At 34.0% G+C, this 20,989-nt stretch overlaps 3 protein-coding genes across 3 annotated transcripts in view; 2 read left to right on the top strand and 1 right to left on the bottom strand.

Moving 5' to 3' along the window:
* The window catches only part of LOC105163725 (SNF1-related protein kinase regulatory subunit beta-1), a 13,310-nt gene extending 2,464 nt beyond the window's left edge, over positions 1–10,846 (bottom strand). Inside the window, exons 1-3 of the mRNA XM_011082169.2 lie at positions 10,503–10,846; positions 6,484–6,659; positions 6,198–6,360 (exon numbers count right to left, since the gene is read on the bottom strand). Of these exons, the coding sequence (XP_011080471.1) occupies positions 6,198–6,360; positions 6,484–6,659; positions 10,503–10,691 (528 nt within the window). The 5' untranslated portion in view covers positions 10,692–10,846. The remainder of the gene's footprint in view (positions 1–6,197; positions 6,361–6,483; positions 6,660–10,502) is intronic.
* LOC105163724 lies at positions 13,779–15,496 on the top strand. Its single transcript, XM_011082168.1, has 2 exons — positions 13,779–13,851; positions 14,016–15,496. The coding sequence occupies exon 2, from the start codon at positions 14,041–14,043 to the stop codon at positions 15,292–15,294; it is 1,254 nt and encodes a 417-aa protein (XP_011080470.1). The 5' UTR covers positions 13,779–13,851; positions 14,016–14,040; the 3' UTR covers positions 15,295–15,496.
* LOC105163963 (zinc finger protein AZF2-like) lies at positions 19,326–19,826 on the top strand. The gene has a single exon (XM_011082499.1). The coding sequence runs from the start codon at positions 19,326–19,328 to the stop codon at positions 19,824–19,826; it is 501 nt and encodes a 166-aa protein (XP_011080801.1).

Genomic DNA, 20,989 nt, shown 5'->3' with positions numbered 1-20,989 from the left:
GGGGGGGGGGTTAAATAATTTTGTCTAATTGAATCAGTTAAAAACAAGGTAAACTTTCATCACAAAACACAACCTTAATTCATCTTTTAGTTGTGGGTAGACCTAAACCAAATTTTATTGTGTGTTATAAAATATCATGCAATTAGTTAACACCAGAATGAGTTTAGAATTAAAAAAAACAATTTATACACAATACAAGCTTTGCTATTTCTGAAAGATTTGAACTCATTATCATGTTAACAAAGATATTTAATCGTATTTAGAATTTAGGCATATGTTATACATGGATTTTTGTAATCATTGCACCTAATTCGATAGAAAAATAAAAGTATTAAGTTTAATATATTTAATGATGCACATTTTGAAAAAAATAATAAACATTTTCACAATAAGTTTTTTGCTATCATTAAGAAATTTTGAGCATTAAAAAAAATAGTAAATGGTTATCTGATTCTATTTTCAGTATGTTCCTAAGTTGAATTTAATTCATTTGATTTTTATAGGAAAATGAAAATATATTAGGAGCAGTAAAAATATAAAAATAAATTTGCTTGTTAATTTCTATGAATTAAAAGATGTGTTTTTTTTCCTGTTGTACTTAATGTTAATATTTTCTACTCTTTTAAAGATTAACCAGGACCTACTTACCTCACGTAAAGTCAATTTTAAGTTGTAGAAATGATAAAAATATAAATAAGTGATATTTCAACCTGAAAGAGAAGAAAATAAAAAGGAAAAATACGAGCTTTAAACTAAAAAAGGACCTTATGTGTTCTAATTTGAATGTGGCATTCTCATTTGCATTTAAATTCATTCATGATATAACTAAAAATTCTATTGAAGTCATTTTATTAAAAAATTAAATGTTCAGAAAGTATAATACCAAACACAAGCTTTCATGTAAGTACATTTAATTTGAGCAATTTGAATTAGTTGATAAACACAAATTAGTAACAGCCTAGTAAGTCTTGAATATTGAATTAACACAAGAAGAAATATTACAAGAGACACTTAAATATTATCTTCAACCAGATGAAATTATTATAATTTTGTAATCCTTTAAATATCTAAGATGATTTGTTATCTTTAAAGAACTTTAATACCATAAATCTTTTCTATAAACAAATACAAAAGAACAATATGCCCAAAAGTATATATAAACTATTACGAAATAGAAAAATTAATTACTAAAAAGTTGACAAGTCAAAGCAGTAAAGAATTATTTTAAAATAAGTATAAATTTCAAATACATTTTTTAAATGTCGATATATGTGCTTCTTTCGTGCATATCCAACGAATTTGTATGCACAAATATATACACTAAAAGTAAAAAAGAACTAACAGTTGTAGGTTATGTAATTTAACCGCACATCAAAAGAATATAAAATTTCTAAAGAATATTGTGTCACAAAAGTAAATTTTCCTAAATGTTTGAATCATACTTAACACTATTTCAGATATAATAGTCTTTTTAGCGAACCACTGCACATATGTTTTACTAGATAATCAAAAAACATTTAAGGATATAAAATTTATTTGTGCTTTTGAATAAAAATACATATACCAAGTTTTAAATTATAATAAGAATATTTTAATTGCATAAATTTTAAGTGAAGACAAGAAAATTTATCAAATATGTCTTAAAAACTATTCTCCCAGAGAAACAATCATTTTTGAAGAAATTATGCGACTGACACCTTCTAATAGATAGAGAAAAAATCAACATGTTATTAAAAAATACCGAATAATCTTAAGTTCAAAACCAGGATTGTTATGGCATGGAGGAAGAACAATCAGAAAACCCAATTAATCCTCCATCTGATGGGAAAAACACAAATTCCCGGATCCAATTAATATTTGTTATTATTTCATACATCCTATATTAATCATCTAAGTGTAGATATATGTGCTTCTTTCTTCATATCTAATGTATTTGTATGCAGCAATATACACGCTAAAAGCAAAAAAGAACCAAAAGTTGTAGGTTATGCAATTTAACCATACATCAAAAGAAAAGAAAAATTCTTAAGAATATTATGTTACAAAAGTAAATTTTCCTAAATTTGTCGAATTTCATACTTAACACTATTTCAGATATAATAGTTTTTTTAGAGAACACTACACAAAGGTAAATAATTTTTTAGAGCACACTACACATGTAAATTATGTCTTTTATACTGAGTATCCAACATAATTGGTAATAATTCCATGAAAGAAGACACATATAAAAGAAAATAATATTAAAAACTAATACTCAAACAGTTCAAAAACATCTGATTAACTTTTTGCTTAACATCAACTAACTTCTATCTCATTAACTTGTTGTGTCTCATCCTCTCTATGTCCTCCGGAACCCTAAACTACCAAAAATATAGTAACTAACTTACTTATATATGTTTCTTTGAATTACTTTTGAAAACTCTGGTGGGAAAAGTATCCACTAATATATACATGTGCAAGACAAGTGCATAAATGGTAAATTTGTATAATTTGTTGCTCTGTGAATATATATATATCGATTTTGTAACTTTTACACAATTTTTAACTCAACATATATGTCAAACAAAAGAAATTCTCATTTTTAGAAGACTTTAAGCACACATAGAAATAAGATTTATTTATTAAAAATGCTATTATTACAATTGTTGTATACTTGTATATTAATTTTCTAATCTTACTAGAGAATCTCTTGTCATATTTGATATATAAATTTTGCTATAGTATTTTTCGTATCTTTAAATCTTAAAGCTATAAATTTCTTCTCACACATACCCTTTTTTGCATTTTTACTATTAACCTTGTTGATTTTAAATTTTACTTCCAATAGATGTTGATATTCAATCGCACTCTTCGAATAACCATCATAGTAATATAAATTTTAAAATTTCAAATTAATTAAAAAAAAGTTAAGTTAATTGCTTTTTTCCTCTCGTTCACTTAGACAAACATAACTAATTAACTTTAATCGCATCAACTTTAATCAATGTCCCTAGTGTTTCCTCCCCAAGCACAAGACCTAACGAATAGACATACCTAATGAATCTCAAATATTACCAACAATGTACACTCGTCGCATCTTTGTTAACATTTGTGTCGAAGTTTGTGAATACATGGGTCAACGACATTATGTTCTTCATGCCCTATATCCAACTTACTTGGTGATACTTCCACCAAAGAAGCACAAGAATGACCAACACAAAAAGTTAATAGAAGAATCAAGATCCCAACACCCAAAAAATGATGGAGCCAGTGTAGATGCAGTGCCATGTCCATCTATGAGAAAACATTTAACAGTGGAAGAGTTTTAGGAGGGCACCAAAGAGTTCGCTTCTAGAAGGTCAACAATTCAAAGGTCGAAATTCCCGGGCCAAATTCAACAATCGTGTTTGTAAGTAGTGGAAAATGATGATTACTCATGCTTGTTCCGGATTTTGTGGCTCTGTGACCGTGTAATGGAAGGAACTACTAAATTCACGGGAATAAGAATTTAGCTTGGGTTTAACGTCACTAGATTGTCACAAAAGAGAAGTGGGCAACAAAGACGTGATGCACATTCCACTTTTGATTAGGAGCTATCCATGCACCCTTGGAAAGTAGATCTACCTCCATCAGGCACGCCCAAATTAATGAACCATCTCCTTGTACTATCATATTTATTGTTGATTTATATGCATTCTGCAAATATTGATATGCACTTAATGCTCCCTATTAAGATAAAGGCACTCAATGAAAATATTTAAGAAACTCGGGGATGTAGGTCACCCCTAATACCCTCTAATACATGCATATGCGTTGCATGTGTAGGATCTATTGTAAATGATAAAAAATGTGGCTGGCCAACACTGTTTGAACATAAATTTACAAATCACTCTTTAATACTCATGATTTTCACTCACCATTCTAAATAAGCTAAAGTTTAATCAAATATGTTATTATAACAATTATCCAGTCAAATTCTCATCTGTACAAGTAAAAATACACATAAATTTTCACTAGATACAAAATGTCATTATGTTATTGAGAATGTGATCTTTTCAATATGATTATATAAACTGACTAAAAACTAACTAGAACATCTTTCCTTTACTTTATGTCTAATTTATAGCTTAAATATTTTTCTAATTTTAAATCTGAAAAGCTATAAGTAGTTTCAAATACATATATCTTTTTAACTTTTGAACTATTTTTCTTTGCTAATTCCACTTTTATTCTTTTTTTTATAGACTTTGATATCAATAGTAGCAGTTACTATTATAGTAATGTAATCTAAATATTTTAAAATCAATAAATTAGTTAATATTCAACTCAAAATAACTTTTTATCTATAGAAAAAATTATTCTTCAAAACATTAATGTATAAGTACTAAACTAGATCATTTAAACTTCAATTTTCCATATAGACGCAAGAAAAAAATTATAAAACCTTAAAAATAAAGGAATTGTGAAGGAAAAAGACAAGCACCGATGTGTGTTGGCAGTGAGCTTTTCTTATGCTCCCTTTTTTTCCTTTGAGATAATATGCTAGTGATTAAGGGGGATTCACCAATGTGTATCGGCACGTCTTGTTAACTTTTCGAAGTAACCAACATTTGTAGTTTGTACATTTACTTTCCAAGATCTACCTAAAAATACACCTTGCAGTTTGCTTGTGCTTGAAGGGGAGAGTGGGAGTAGTTTTTCTTGCTATCTTTTCACCATCGAGTTTCTAGTTTTCAATTAAAAGATTTGATTATCAATTATTGTGTAGCATATTTCCTGGTTTATAATACTGTTTATCTCATCTAATTTGTATATAGTAAAGAAAATTTGAGATTCATATGCGTAAAGTATGGATGTAGGCAAAGATTATATTCTTGTCATTCTTTTCAAGTAATCACCTATACGCTTCAAATTATAAGATCCATAAATATTATGTATTCCAAAGTTCTCTAACCTTGTGTACAGTTAATATCACCTTATGATTTTGAATTTGTTCATATATTTCTAATCTAAGACAATTTATACAATAACAACCCTTTATAAGTACATCGTAGTTCTAAAGTGTTGTACAATTTGTCCTCACACATTCACAGCTAGTTTGTCAGATTTGCATGTTAAATATAACATAAACATTTAAAGATAACTTTTTAGCAAATTAAACTTATAACACGAATATGATAAATTAATAAAATATATAGGAATAAAATATAAGACTAAAATTTTCTCATGACTAAAGATGTTGGTGAGTAAGAATGATCGACATAAGTGCTTTGCTTCCAAGATTTGGTATCCTTGCCATATGCCTAATTTTAATGGCAGTAGAAATTAATATGTTCAAAATATAAATTAGGATAATAACTGACCACAATTATGAGAGTTCAATAATAACATACACAATTAACTCGGTATACATGGTAACTCAAAAGCTTAGACGATAACCACTTAAACGTTACATATATGACTATGATGAAAAAGCTCCCAAAATAGCAGCACATTTTTAAAAACACTTTATTGCTTAAATTATTAGTTATTATTTAATGTATATTGAAAAAGGTATGAGTTATAGATCGCACTACTATCCAATCTTCTCGATTCTTTTATCATACTAACCGTCCTAGATAACAAGGTGATCTTTTTCCTTAAACCAAGACTGACCTGCCTATTGCGATGCGGTTTTAGATTAGTGAATGCATTTAAGCAGTTCCTCAATTTGGTTCTAAGCCCGCACCTCCCAAAGATTTATAACTCCTCCAGTAAGATTTAAGGAATCCTAGATAATAATGTTAGCATAAAATATATTCAGGGATTTCTTGTTTTCTGGTTGTAAAGATACTCATATTTTTAAATTAATGGTAAAATTGTCTTTTTACCTAGACTTTTCCCTAATGACCATTAATGCCAGGCGAAGTGACAATAATACAATTTTCCGTGAGAAAGTCTTATCCATTCGGACATACCTGGGAGAGAACACCGTAATTAACCCTAAATATTATGATCTGCTATCCGGTGTTAGAACAAGTGCTACAGTAATGCACAAAAAGTAAGACGTTGATGTTTGTCTAGGAAGCTAACGTGATTTCCCATATGAAAATTCTAAAGATAAATAGAACAAGATATGGAAGTAACTCTGAGACATCAGGTCAACACTAAGTCTTTGATTGATTAACACAATAAATAAGTAAATAAAAATAGAAGCATCAGGTGAAGCATTCACTTACATGGACATCGAGAAGATTACAGACACCGCCCATCTCATCTGTTTCACTTGGGAGATCTGGTATATATCTCACTTCACCATCCACTATAAACTTGTAACGGTATATGCCTGACGGCAGGACCAAAAGGATGGAATGATCCTTGCCTGATCTTTGGAGTATTTTCCTGAAAGAATATGGAAAGTATGTTAGAATAAACCAGTATAGTGAAATCGTTGCTGGATGACATATACTTCAATGATGAGAATAAGCACCGAAGCCAAGTAGACGGCAGGATGTTTGAACTTACCTGGTCCTCCAGTTGTCCCAAGAACCTTCCACAGCCACATTGTTACCACCATGGCTCCAGGTTACTATAACAGGAATACCTTGTTCAAGAGATCGCTCAACAGCTCTTGGGGAGTCGCTCTGCCGCAATGCATTGAGTGAGGGGCTGTCACTTCTTTGTAAAGGAATTACTGGGGCCTGCCAAGGTGTAGAAAGTACCAGTGACATAAAACTAAATGATCAACAAATCATGAATAAGCTTCTCCCAGGGAGAAAAAGAGAGGAGAAAAGTCTATCATTCGACATGACAATATCGTATCCATGCAAACTGAAGAAAATCAGCAATTTACAGCACTAAAACACCACTCCACATTCAAGATGCTACTGATAAGGGGACATGCCAATATTGATAAAAATCAGAGATTGGAAAATGATAATAAACATGTCAATCTTCAGTTCCCTAGTTTTTCGCTGGAGCAACCAAGCAATATTATGAACTTAATACTATAAGCATTAACAGAAACAATTATATCATTGGCCCTGCCAGTAGTGTTTGAGATATCGAATTGCACCACTACACGGAGGGCGGACAAAACGAAGTACTTTTATTTAGTACTGACTAACAACTATGGTGAGTGCAAATAAGCCACACTTTCCGGCAGTAGTGATTGACAGCTGTTCTGTGTGCTTCATGCAAATGTAACTGTCAGTACAAAGATTTTTAGATGATTTAGGAACCTTGCTTTTAAGGTGGCAAATTCTGTTTTTTCCATTTATACCCTTTTGAATATTTTTAGAAACTAAGTTAGGATTCTTAAACTGGAAACCCCCAGCCCAGCTGATCCAAACCACTTGGTTCAGTTGAGAATCCAACCTCTTGACGTAAATATTCATTGCATACACCTTCATTTGGACTCTAAACACAAAGGTATCGTCAATATCCCTTGAGAATCGACATAAACCATATTTCCAGCTAATAAAGTGGAAGTATCAACCAATAATAACTTCAATATGTAAGCTGCATTTCACGTCAATTTCTGCCTCAAATGATGCTTACATAATCTGCCCGATGTGAAATAAAACGTGGTATAGACTGGGTAATAGGAAATGCTATAATCATATGTATCAACATGACAACATGACAGAAAAGCCCTGATTAAAATTTGAATAACGGATCAGCGGATAAGGTCTAGAAATCCTGAAAAAAGACAGAATGCTAGTAAATACTAATAGATGTTTCTGCCTCAATTTACAACGTTGTTCCCATACTTCAAATACAGTAATCGCAGAATCCAATACCTGCCTTGCTGCCTCTTTCTTCCCCTTATTCACAGTCCCTCTCAATCAAATTAAAGAGTCATATCACATCAGCAACAAGGACAAATTAAGGGAATTGCAAGTCTCCCCTCAAAAAATGAACGAACTAACTATATCGATATGCACTTAACCCTTCTGTTATCCTAAAGTGATGGACATGCTGACATCATCAGCAAACTTGTCTGGTTTTCCTATTTTGCCCCTGTCTAGATTGTTAAGTGGTTTTCACATAAATAACCTTGTATGTGCAGACGACTTAACAATTCACCCCAACATGAAGGGAAATGATTGTACAACTAAAAAGAACCGACTACTTGGGTAGGAGGAGTCCATGTAATCTTTCAAAATCATACGGTTCAATGATTACTTCTACAAATGCTCGTTGTTTATATTTTCTTGACCCATGGTATTTTACTACTCATGCTTATGTTGTACAAACTGTAAGAAGGCTCTTTGGGCAAAACGAAAATCTACTTTATGAGATGGGCCTCATTTTGCAAAGCACTAGGAAGAAAATCGGAAAAATAAAATGGACAGAGAGCAAGTATTTCGTTTCAGAACAATCGTGGAATTGATGATGCTGCAAGAGACTGAAAAGCTTCATGTAGGATGAAATAGCATATTTATACTATTCATCGTAAAAGCACTGGGGAATGAACTTCATTCTCTGCTTCTTTGTGCGGCCTTCACTGAAGAAAATAAATTACAATTACTGCAAGATATATCAAAATGACGTGCCAATGAAAAGATTTTCTTTCAAAAACACTTACCTAAAATACAAAGTAACTAAAGGATCTTACATCAAAGAGCGACTAAACAATGCTTAGATTTACATGGAGATGGAAGTAGGTAACATAGCTTTTTGTTAGGACTGCTGTGAGGAGGTAGGAAGGGATAGAGAGGTAGTGTAGCTCCCATAGGAGCATTGAGTGTAAAAGAGCTTTAACCGAAAATGGGAAGGAAGTGTTGGTAAACATGCTAACTAATAGGAAACGAAGATGTGCTGGAAATGCAAATGGAACAAAATGCAATTACCTAAAACCAACAGGTAGGGTGGTGTAACTAAGACTATTTTTCACATTCTTACAATATCAGGAACAAGGGCATTTTAGATATTTTCAGGTTCCACTGCCATTGACTTGCAGCAAATGGTTGTTTTAGATGGAAGATTATTTAGCTCTCTTTTTGAGATGGAGGCATTTGTAGCTGCCCTAATTATCATGTGAGGATAAAAAAAGACATGCTGCCAAAATTTAAATAGTTTATTCTAAACAAGCCCAAACCAATCACCTGCACAAAACCTTGATATAAGCCAATCCTTTTCATTTAGCTTGATCAATTCTTAAATAGCTTAATTTCTTTTTGAGAAGCGTGTTGTTTCACTGGGAGAAAGGAGTTGTGGTATAACAAATGCGACAAATATATAGACTAACATCCTTCTCAACATAATATTTGGTTATAAGCCAACCTGTCAATGAACAAAGTATGAACTCAATTTTAAAAACCAAAGGCTCCATGATACATTTAAAATGAAGGAAGAAATCCATTATAGCAGGACAGTTATTAGCTTAAGATGAGCCTAGCGGTTGAAGATTGAGCCTGCAAAAAGTTACAGGTCTGGGGTCCGGGGTCATGAAAAGGAGTGCTTAGGAAAGGAATAAGCCCTTCTTCCGGAATACGTATTACTAAACTTGAAGAAAAGAGACACATTTATTTTTTAGTATCCTTCAAGTGATGGTAAAAGTCTTTAGTAGAGATTAATCACACTTATCTAACTAGAATCAAATGTCCAAAGTCTGTATTTTTCAAAACACTTCCATATCTAAGGAAGTAAAGAATCATAAGTACTGGTAGGTGGAGTTATTCTGCCAAAACATATCAATAATAATATAACAACTATCTTATTACATGACCTAGAACCTTTTGTAATTAGATCTAGAAGTCTAGAACTTGTTCCGTGATCATCCCACACAAACAACATAAGCACATAAAAGCAGATATATCAGCCTAGTGCCTGTATATGAACAGAATCAGGCCTCCAAAGCACATAGACATTATCCCACTAAAAGAGAAGGAGAGTACGATAGGGTCCATGTGGATGCATGCGCATTTGATTGCCTGAATAACTCAACTGCATAATTAACAACATGTCTCCAATATTTCCTATTCCGTAAATTTCTGTGTCTGTTCTCCTATAACAAGATACACAAACAGTACATAACGATAGACTGATCAGCATATGCATGTGTCACTGTTTGATTGCTCAAAGACTAGGTTAAAAACTTCCAACTAAGAGCAAAATTGCACTACCCAAAACAATCTAACGCTAGGTTAAGGAATACACTTGATCTAACCTTCAAATAAACAGTTATTCGCAAAACAATTAAATATCAACATTTCAGTTCGCCATAACCCACAGTTGACTTCAGCAACGTCCAGCATTGCATAATTAAAATCGAGCCACGAACAAAAAAAAGAGTTGCTAGTTTAAATAGATGTTTATACACTAATTACTATTGCTCCATTTAACATTTCCGACTAGTAGTCAACGTACGACAAATCACAGAATAAGCCCTCAATATAAAGCTGCAGTGCAATAGCTTCACCCACTGTGGCATTGTCCTTAACCTCTCCACCTCCGACTTGCATACACGCATTCAACACCCACATACAGGACGAGCACACAGGGATAAATACATACCTAAAATGAAATAGACACCTCACCTGCGAGGAAAACAAGAGAGGAGAGCGAGACTGCCGGGGGTCATGGGGCGGAGAGCTCACCATCAGATCAGCAGAAGCCACGCGATGTGACAGCGCGTGGTTCGAACCTTCCAACACCTCATCCCCGCCTCCACCGCCGCCGCCGCCGCCATTTTCACTGCCTTCTTCTCTGCCATTCGCATTTCCCATAGTTTCACCTACGCCAACAACGACAGTACATGTACGTATCTATCCGTATGTATGTATATGTAGAAAGAGAAAGCCCGTCAGAAGAGGATTTCAACAGGATCACCGGAGGCGGTTTGAGAGAGAGAGAGAGAGGACAGAATTGAAAACTCAAAGAAAATGTCAAGTTGGCGAAGAAATGGAAAGGATAGATTTGAGTACGTGCAAACAATCTGGATCGTCAAATTTGGATAACTACTAATATTTAGACAAAATCGTGGCCGTAAATAATGTGATTGACCCTCATTTTGACTCATTTGCGGCGGGTGCGTGTCACGTCTCATTCCTCCTGTGTTACAATTAGGTGGAAAATAGTTGATGGCCCCTCATCTTTTGCGTAATTGCAAAAGCACCCCTCCATTGAAGAGCTTGCCCCACCTTAACATTCAATTGGCTTGAGAACACTATTGAATTGTACTTAGATTTAAAAAAAAAGAATTATTTTATCTCCACATTATATAATTGTGCTCACATATATCAATTATAGTAGTGAAAAGACCAAAAAATCCTCCTCATAAAGGCAAAATATCCTTACAGAACAAGGATTCACATATTATTGACCCGAGTCTGGTCATGTATTACTTGAGTTTACGCCATTTGAACTCATACAAGTATGGACATTTAGCTCTATAAATATCCCATAATTATTTTGGATCAAGGTATGCCATTATTACTTTCACCATATATAGCATCATTCTTCACTTTCTCTCACTCGGACTGATTTAGGCATACGAGGGCCTAAATAAAGCAACAATATGCTCTTCTATCTCAGGTTCCTAAAGACTTTTGATTCGCATGCCCCTAGCTCGATCGATCTCCTGCCCGAATCACGTATGCATGCTCATGCAATATGATGATTTCAAAATATTCCTTGAATATAGCTCAAAAACTTTTCCGTGGCCAGGTAAAATCGATGGGAACGTCATGTACATCTAATGCTGGGCACATGAAAGCTCAAAGTCGCGAATAAAACTAACTAAGAAGGTGTTTGACTGAACTTATAAACTCCTCAAAATATCTCACAAGATATTTAAATTAAAGCTTATAAGCTTTTGAAAATTGTCTGGCAATTTTGTTTCTTTTTTTTTTTGAAAAGGTTATAAGATCCTAAAATAAGATGTTTTGGATTTTATAAATTTTTTTAAACAAAATAACTTCACCCAATTTTCTCTAAATTTAAGAGACAAGAACACACTCATAATATTATTAGTATTTCACTCTTATCCTCTATATAATTGACGTTCTCTAAAAAAAAAGTTAATTTATATAATTAATTTTAGTTATAATAATTTGATGACTTTTTCATCATTATTACAATATAAAGAGCTTACTTACCAAACTCTCCAACATCTCATCAGTCAAAACACTTTAAAAACTTATTTTTAAAATAAAATTTAATATTTTTAAATTATTAAAATATCTTATAAGATGCAGGGTTTGTAAAATATTTCAAATAAACTTAGCCAAACACCCGGTAAGCGAGGAGCATAGAATTAGGTTTCGTGCACTATATGCAAAGTAGGTTCTTGTGGTCAAAGTACATATAATCACCTCTACTTTGTGCAAGAGAAGTCATATGTAGTCCGAATTCATATATTTTTCAACGCTTGTCTAAAATGTAAAAAAGAAAAATATAAAACAATATAAGGATTACATAAATATTCCATATGTAATATGTTGGTAGAAGACCAAAAAATTAAATTAGGGATTATGCAAATCTCAGTTTCTTAAATGCACAACATTATCTCTTGCCCATTCAATTCTGCAAAATATATGCAAAGTTGGGCCACACATAACCTTGATTGCCCAGAAAGAAAGAAAAGAAACGGACCATGAAAAGGGCAAAAGAGAAAAGAAGACGAGAATGCATTAATTGGGGAAAAAAATTATAACTTTAATCCTGTAATTTAAAGAGTGACATTTTTAATCATGTGTAAAATAATTCTTGTAATTTTTTTAGTCCTATAATTTTGAAATTTTGGTAATTTTACTTATTTTCTAGTCAATTTGACTGAAAAATTGCATGCGGCTTATACATATATAACTCAACTAAATTGCAATTTTAATTAGTTCTGTAACAATCAATTCGTGCAGGATTAAAAATGACTTGACCAACCTTCCATAAGTTGCATGACTAAAATTACAATTTAATTAGTCTATATGCAAGTCACATGCAATTTTCCAGCCAAATTAACTGAAAAAGAATTGAAATTACCAAAATTTTAAAGTTACAAGATTAAAATTCGTGCAGAATAAAAAATACTACTCCCATAAATTACAGAATTAAAATTGCATTTATCCCGATGAATTTGTCAGCATAATTCATCAAGACAATAAACACATCTCGTACATGATTTAGGATGCTGCAAGAATCCTGGTTAATTAAGATTTTCAAGAGTCTTTGAAATCGAGATCCAATTGACATTAATAGAAATAATAACCTGCAACACAAATCATTAGTATATACACAACAAATGTAAATTCACATATATAATCACAATAATATGTACATAAGTAAGCGCAATCAAATGCACGAAATTATGGTATGTAAGAAACTAATTAAAATCAAGAAGATTTCAAGACTCCAAAAACATATAGAAATCATCGTGAAAGAATGAAAATAAACGTAAATAATTTAAGTCCAAGATCACTTTTTACAATATTTTTCAGTCCACAGGTTAATTAAATTAAAGTTCTTGGTAACCATTTCATCTGAAGAGCTCTTTCCGTTGAGGATTAGCCTTGACTGAGGCCCTTTCCCATTGATCCAGAATGGGAATGAAAGCTGGTAAGATAATGGAATTACAGATTACAAAGAAGCTGTGCAACAAGATTACGAGTTACAGCAGATGGGGCTCAGAATTATGGTTAGTGCATCATAATTATGCTGAATAAGCACAATAAATAAGAGCTGGAGCCCGGAAAAACATGAGGGGAGGGCTGCTTTTTGTTGGGAGAAAGGGATTTTCAAAAAGCTATGTATTAATAAATACGGGGTGTATTAAAGATAATCTGTCTGTGATTAGGTGAGGAGCATCAGCTGCTTATATTGCACCTCTTTGGTTCCAGGTTCTCACTCTCTTCCAGTCTTCAGTCTTCACCCTCTCTTGTTTCTTCTCTGCAGGTTCTCAGTTTCCGAGACAATTCTGCTTTTCTTTCTTCCTCTCCCTCAAGTTTATACTGAAAAATCTGGATTTCTAATTGGTCTAATCAAGAAAAGGGTTTGATTTTCTTGATTTGAATGAGAATTTGTTTAAGTTTTTTCGTTTTTTTTTTTAATGTTTGCAGCTAGTTGAGAGATTTGCTGAGGAGGATGGAGAAGCTGATCATAAAAATCAAGATCCCGCGGGCAGATGAGCTCCAGTTTGCATGTCCAGTCTGCTCGAAAAGCTTTGCGAGCGGGAAGGCTTTAGGGGGGCATAAGAGGGTTCATATGCACAAGGGCAAGAAGAGTTCGAATCAGAGAAGGGAGCTCCAGATCGCTGATGGGGAGGCCGGAAATCGTGTTAATAGCTTTAACTGCCCCGTCTGTCCAAAGTCCTTTGTTTCTGACAAATCGTTGCACGGGCACATGAGAGCGCACCCGGAGAGGAATTGGAGGGGAATGAAACCTCCAAATCCGGGAGTCGAGAATGGTTGTAATTCTTCTTTGGTGCCTGTTTCAGGTCCTGCCGTAGCTCTTCTTGGGAACGGGAGTGAAGGGGATAAAGAGTTGGGATCTGATGTGCCGTTGCTTGAGTGGCCGCAATCGGCGAGGAGAAGCAGGCACGGGAAGGCCCCGATGAATATTCCAGCTGATCCTGATTATCAGGAACAGTCCGTGTGTGGTGCCTATGATCTTATGGCGCTTGCCAATGGCGAACCACGGAGACAAGATCTGGCACCAAAGAAGAAAAGACTGGAGCTGGCCATCTCAACGGGTGCTGGAAGTTCCGGGGATTCGTCCCGCAACAAGAAGGCTATAGTTCTTGGAGGTGACTTGTCTTTGCAAAAGCGAGACATGATCACAAATCCAGGGCTGGAAAGTTCGGTCAGGGGGAAGGCTATAGTTCTTGGAGGTGGCCTATCTGTGGGTAATCGCGACAAGATCCCAAATCCAGGGCCGGAAAGTTCAACCAGGAGGGAGGGCTCGTCGTCGGTTAACAGCAACGTGAATGCTCGCAATAAGGTTTCTGTTAAAGCTCAAAAGCAATACATTTGTAGCATATGTTACAGGTCTTTCAGGAGCTACCATGCCTTGGGAGGACACAAAGCCCATCATATTACCAAGGATGCCAAGGTTAGATATTCAGTGGGTATAGACAATGGGTCCACTGCTGCTGGCCCGGTGGTCCCATACATCGGACAACCCCAAGGATGCAGCAGCGAGCATCGTTGCCCATTTTGCGACAAAATATTTTCAACAAGCCGGGTTCTGATTGACCACAGGCGGCAGTGTACTGGACCGACTGAACCCATTAATGAAGTTTTGCATCCAGGAGGGGAGGAGACGAGGAACCTGTCCATAGTCGTCCATAAGTTTGACCTTAATGAACTTCCACCTGAATGGACCGACGCGGACTGCTAGGTGATGGCTAGAATAATGATTGCTGGAGTAACATCAGGGTTTCCATGGCAAGGGCATGAGACTTATTAATTATCATGTAGCTAAATTATGGGTGTATTAGAAAATAAAATAATTAACTGATCATATATATACCTTTCCTATTTTGAAACTGACCAGGCATAATGTAACTGTGAAGCAGCTCATCATTCAAGAAATTAAGTTGCACTAGGTGGTCATGAAGGCTATTATTACAACTGATGAGGGAAACAAAAAGATAGAGGGTGTATGTATTTTCTTTGATTATTGTATGCTTTGTGTTTGCCTTATTTATGACTATGAATTAATATTATCTCCTTGTTTTTCTATTCGTTTCCATGCATAAGTATGAGTGATGACAAGTTGCACTTGCAGAAAGATTTGTAATTTAGACAAAACAATTGAAAAAGTACTAATGAATATAATTACATGTGTAACACTACGTCTGTTTTTATTACAATGTATGTTTTTTTCCTTAGAGAATGTGCATAAGAAAATCTTATATTGAACGTACGATGAGGAGGGTCTAATTATATAAAAATCATAAGATATAGTTCTAATAATTTAAATAAGCTGAATTATTTAAAATATTTAATGTTTGGAACATATGACAAAGTATACACACTAAACTAGCTAGTTCGAACTAAAATAATGAACTCGAGCAAAGCTTGTGAGCTCACAAAGGAATCAAGAAGAAATTATATACGAGTACAATTTGCATGTCTTGATGGTTAATTACAATGACGATCTCCAAAAACTTCAAAACTATTTGGATACAAAAATTTGATCTACAAGCTTAATTGTATATGAATTTTAATTAAAGAAAATGGGTTGTTAATTGTAAAAGCACGTTATTACATACATACAAACTTAATTACATAACAACTTTGACAAATTTGTATGCTTTATTTACCCTTAATACAATAACCCCGTAAACCCTAGCTAGCTCAGGTGTTGCTTTAATATAGACACATATTTTAACTTTAGGCTCAATGAATTCGGACAAAAATCGTGACACAAACAATTATGTGTGCTTAATGGTTTGCTGCAATGTCATTCCAAGAATGTTGAATTAATTATTATATATACGTGCCAACTTTAGAAGGCGGAAAACAGACACTTAAGTTGTTTACTTCTGTTGTTATTACGTAATATTGATGTACAAATTAACCTCACTCAAACTAATTAATATGAATAAGGTGCTCGTAAATATAAATATCCATAGTAATAAGCTCGTAAAATTGTAGCTCAAGCAAATCTGATACAGGATATTAAATAACCCAAAAATATTAAATGAGAGTTTAATGTATGTAAAAAAGTATTAAGTAAGTTTTGTCGGAGGCAAGATGCGGCAACCCTAATTTATTGATTAAGCATGAAACCCTAGTTCATGTGAACAACAATGTTTTCATAGTCGTGACTCAGGAGTTGTTTGGAGAAATACGATGAAGTGCTTGTTTAATTAAACTGATATCTATAAGATGAACTTGATCGTACATATACGAACACTACCCTCTCCATTTGTTTCTATAACGCGCTTATTAATGAACTGTCTATTGAAAAGATTTTGTATATGGCTATAAGGACAATTTCTCTATATAGTTACAAGAGCAAAATATCTTTTATTTAGAAGATTAGGGCATAGATTGAGTTCGATAATACAATCTAAAAATTGATGGCTCATAAAGACACGTTGGAGCCCGTGAGCTGAAGGATTTAGGACAAAAGCGGCAACCATAAAAACACTTACACGTGTCTAAAACAGTCTTAACAGAATTAGGTTTACTCAATCAACATGCAATACAAGCTCAACAAACGTATCAAATTTGGGATATCAATCGATGCTTATTTTATCTTAATTAATTACAGTAATTAGTCCCATAAACCCGTAGCTCGAACTAAATATAGGTATACATTTGAGTAGAACAAATCATATTAATAATAATTCTAAAAGTATGGCCATAAAATCATAGCTCAACTAATTAGACGTATTAAAGGATTTGAATAACACGAAGAAAATATAAATGCAGTTACATAAACAAGACAACCTCAATGCACTAAAAATGATTAAGTTGTGTCTGGATAAGAAAACAACAACCCTAATTTACTAATTAAAGTATAGACCCACAGTAAACGACTTATCCTCGTAATTTTTTAATAAGAATATATGTATGTTTGGAGAAATATTAGGGGTTGATCATCATGCACTAAATATGCACAAATCAAAATTTGCTTATATGATCAATTACAATCAATTCTTGCCTTTTCCTTTTAATTTATTATGATAAATTTGTCCCAAAAACATTCATGAAAAGAATGGAGTGTCTCTTAAAAGTCAACTGTCATGATTTTGTTAAACAATTTAATAAGACATTCAATAAATTTAGAGTAAATTAACATGTGTAAACCAACACAAACATTACATAAAGAACAGAAAAACAAATTAATTGTTAAGAAATCAAAGACAAAATTAGGGATAGAATTGAAATATATAATAGGAGAAAGTAAAGGATGAAAACACAATATTGTGTGCATGATTTATAAGACTGAAAATGATACAATAATTGATTGAGAGAGATTCAGTTCATAGTTAACAAATTAAGTAAAATAAGAACCTACAATTTTCAATAATAATATCCTGCAACCACAATATTTTCATCATCCTATATATATATATATATATATATATATATATACCAATAAAAATCTATTAATATACAGCTAAATGTATAATCAAATTACGTCTATACCATTAATTGTCATCATATTCACAAAATCAAAAGCTGTATTGATGAATGAAAGGCCATTGTTTTTAATTATACTTTGTTTTTTACTGACTACTTTTTTAGAAAAAGATTGAAAAGAAGGATTGCACAGAAGTAAATATGTTGAATTTGATGCACACACAGTTTTATGTTTCTTCTTCTTTTTCGATTTGGTTTTCACATTGGACACAAACACTGTGCGGATTTTCTATCATAGTCTGATGTCATATTAATATATGATTAACATATGTCAATTTTGAAAAATCAAAAAATTTAATTAAATTAACTTGTATAATTTATAAATGGGACAACTTACAATACACACATGGTATGATATACTCATGAGTACATCAATATATGGAATAAAAGTGATGAAAAATTCTTATTCAAATTAGGTTCAAATCAATCACAGTGCAAGGTCTGATACATTTATTATATGATTGGTTACACTTTTTGAATTGTACATCAATCACACGGCAAATGTATTACACTTGACATAATTAGTTTAAATTTGACCAAACTCGATTTGAGTTAAAATTTTCAGTAATAGAGGAGCTTTGTCCACACACCCTAGCCGATATTATCAGTCCAAACACACCTCAACGTAGTAGAAAAAGGTCAGCCTGAGTTTTGGTTAGTGTAATAATGATAATCTCCAATTAATAGAAAATCTACACAAGATTACGCCAATCCTTCGACTTTTAACAGTTATATATCTCGCCCTCTACACCATTGTTACGCACCCCTTTCCTACTCTTTTTTCCAGCAAAACCACTCCAATTCTCAGCCCTGTCAGGATTCTTACACCAGCAAGTGTGTCCTTACACACAGTGGTTGTTCTCCAGGTTCTTGTTTTGCTTGTAAATTTATACTCTCTCATTTAATTTTGAGTAGAGGCTAATTGAGCTAGACGCGCTGCTGAATTTCTTTTGCAGGTTACATATATATAAACAATGGATTGCTGGAAGATGGAAATCAGGTGCCCCGTCTGCGGGAGAGCATTTATTTCTGACAAGTCGTTTTTCGGGCACCTCAGGCACCACTCTATGTGGGAGCGAATGGCCGCAGCAACTGCTCCGCTGCCGGGAAATGGAGGCTCCTCGTCCGTGGACGTTGTGGCTGTGCCCGGGGCTGAAAGATCTGAGAGGAAGGATCTCTTGCCGGGGCCAATCAAGACCGGTAAGAGAAGCAGCAGCAGCAGCAGGGCCCTGGTGGTCCCCCCCCCCCCCGCCGCCACTGGAGAGAACTGGAATGGAGCTCGTGGTCTCGGATTTCGGGTCATGGGACTTGATGGATTTGCCTCTCAAGAAGAGGATCCTGATAGCCCTGAAGGCCCGAGATCAGAACCAGTACATATGCATCGTCTGTGGGCGGGTCTTCCCGAACTTCCGTTCTCTGGGCGGCCACAAGGCCCACCACACCATAAAGGAGAAGAAGAAGCGGGCCCGCGCGGCGGAGGATGCGGACAAAGACAAGTATTATTTGGAAGCTGGTGGTAATCGGGCTGTGGTGGTTTATAAGCCACCACCGCCGGCGCCGATGCCGCGCAGCTATGATGTTCGCCAATGCCTGAAGTGCGGGAGAGCTTTCGCCTCCGGCCAGGCGCTTGGCGGACACAAGCAGCACTGCAAAGGGCCACCAGCTCCGGCAGAAAGGGAGGGAGGAGCAATTCAGCATCTGGATCTCAACAAAGTGCCTCAGCCTGAAGAAGAAGAAGGATTGCTGGCCCTGCCGTGGTATGCTGATAAATGAAAATGGAGATCCTGACCGGATGTATGGAGTTCCTTGTGACCCCCGCACCGCACCCCACCCCACCCCCACCCCTCTTTATCATTTCTAGGGTTTGTTTTTTTACTTGAATGTATGCTGTGCTGGTGATTCTGAAAAATTAAATAAAGAGGAGCTGCAATATTGTTCTTTGCTATTAATTAATTAGGTGCTTCTTGATTAATTTCTTGTTCTATATATATTATTAGCATTCTTTTCTACGGAAAGAAGAAGATAATCTCGAATTAATTAGTGCAGCCACACACTGTAATCAGGGCATTTTTACTTCTTTAGATTAATTATTTATAAACACTCCAATAATATTATTTGGGTATATATATGAATTTACATATTTATAAGAAATTATTGAAAATAATCAATTAATTAATTAGCAGAAGTAGTAATTATTTAATGAATGTATGTGTATATATATATATATATATATTAGGAGAAATAAGTTAAATAAAACAGTTGATAACTAAACGGCTTTACGTACGTACGTACGTACGTTCCTTGCATGAGCATGGATAAGTAATAGTCATACTGCAACGATACTGCAACGGGTAATAACGGTGATAATTAGACTTATTTAAGAAAGATTATAAGAATTTAAGGTTGAGATTTAATTCGACTATTAATGACAAAATATAAACCGTTGACAACATTCAACCCAACAACTATAGACAAAATTACATAAATTGTTAGTTAACTTGACATTTAATCTGATTATTAGTGACAAAATATAAACCGTCAGCAATATCTATCCAACTGCCACCGACAAAATTACATAAGTTAACTGATCGACCGTTGACAACTTTATATACCAAATTTTGGATATCTAATAAGATCTTTTTGTCAACGGCAGCCAATCTAGTAATCTATACGCGCTTTTTATGATTTGTACACACACAATAAAATTTTATATACATACAATTACTTTATGTGCATAACTAATTTATTTGACCTAAGGATACATACACAAACTTTATATGATTAAAGAGCATATATACACAAAATAATAATTACTAATTAACCAGATAAATTAAATGATATATACGCTTATTAGTCGAAACTGTACTACATGCATGTGATGTTTGTGAATATACATCCACAAAATTAAATTTCTATCATCCTACTTGGGAAGATGA

Source organism: Sesamum indicum, linkage group LG6 (genome assembly GCF_000512975.1).
Source record: "Sesamum indicum cultivar Zhongzhi No. 13 linkage group LG6, S_indicum_v1.0, whole genome shotgun sequence".
Classification (NCBI taxonomy): Eukaryota; Viridiplantae; Streptophyta; class Magnoliopsida; order Lamiales; family Pedaliaceae; genus Sesamum; species Sesamum indicum.
The sequence above is the reverse complement of the archived record's forward strand: the minus strand, read 5'-3'. Positions and strand labels throughout refer to the sequence as shown.

Excerpts from the sequence above, each read along its gene's own strand:
- LOC105163724 (XM_011082168.1), top strand. The coding sequence starts at position 14,041 with ATGGAGAAGCTGATCATAAAAATCAAGATCCCGCGGGCAGATGAGCTC.
- LOC105163963 (XM_011082499.1), top strand. The coding sequence starts at position 19,326 with ATGGAGCTCGTGGTCTCGGATTTCGGGTCATGGGACTTGATGGATTTG.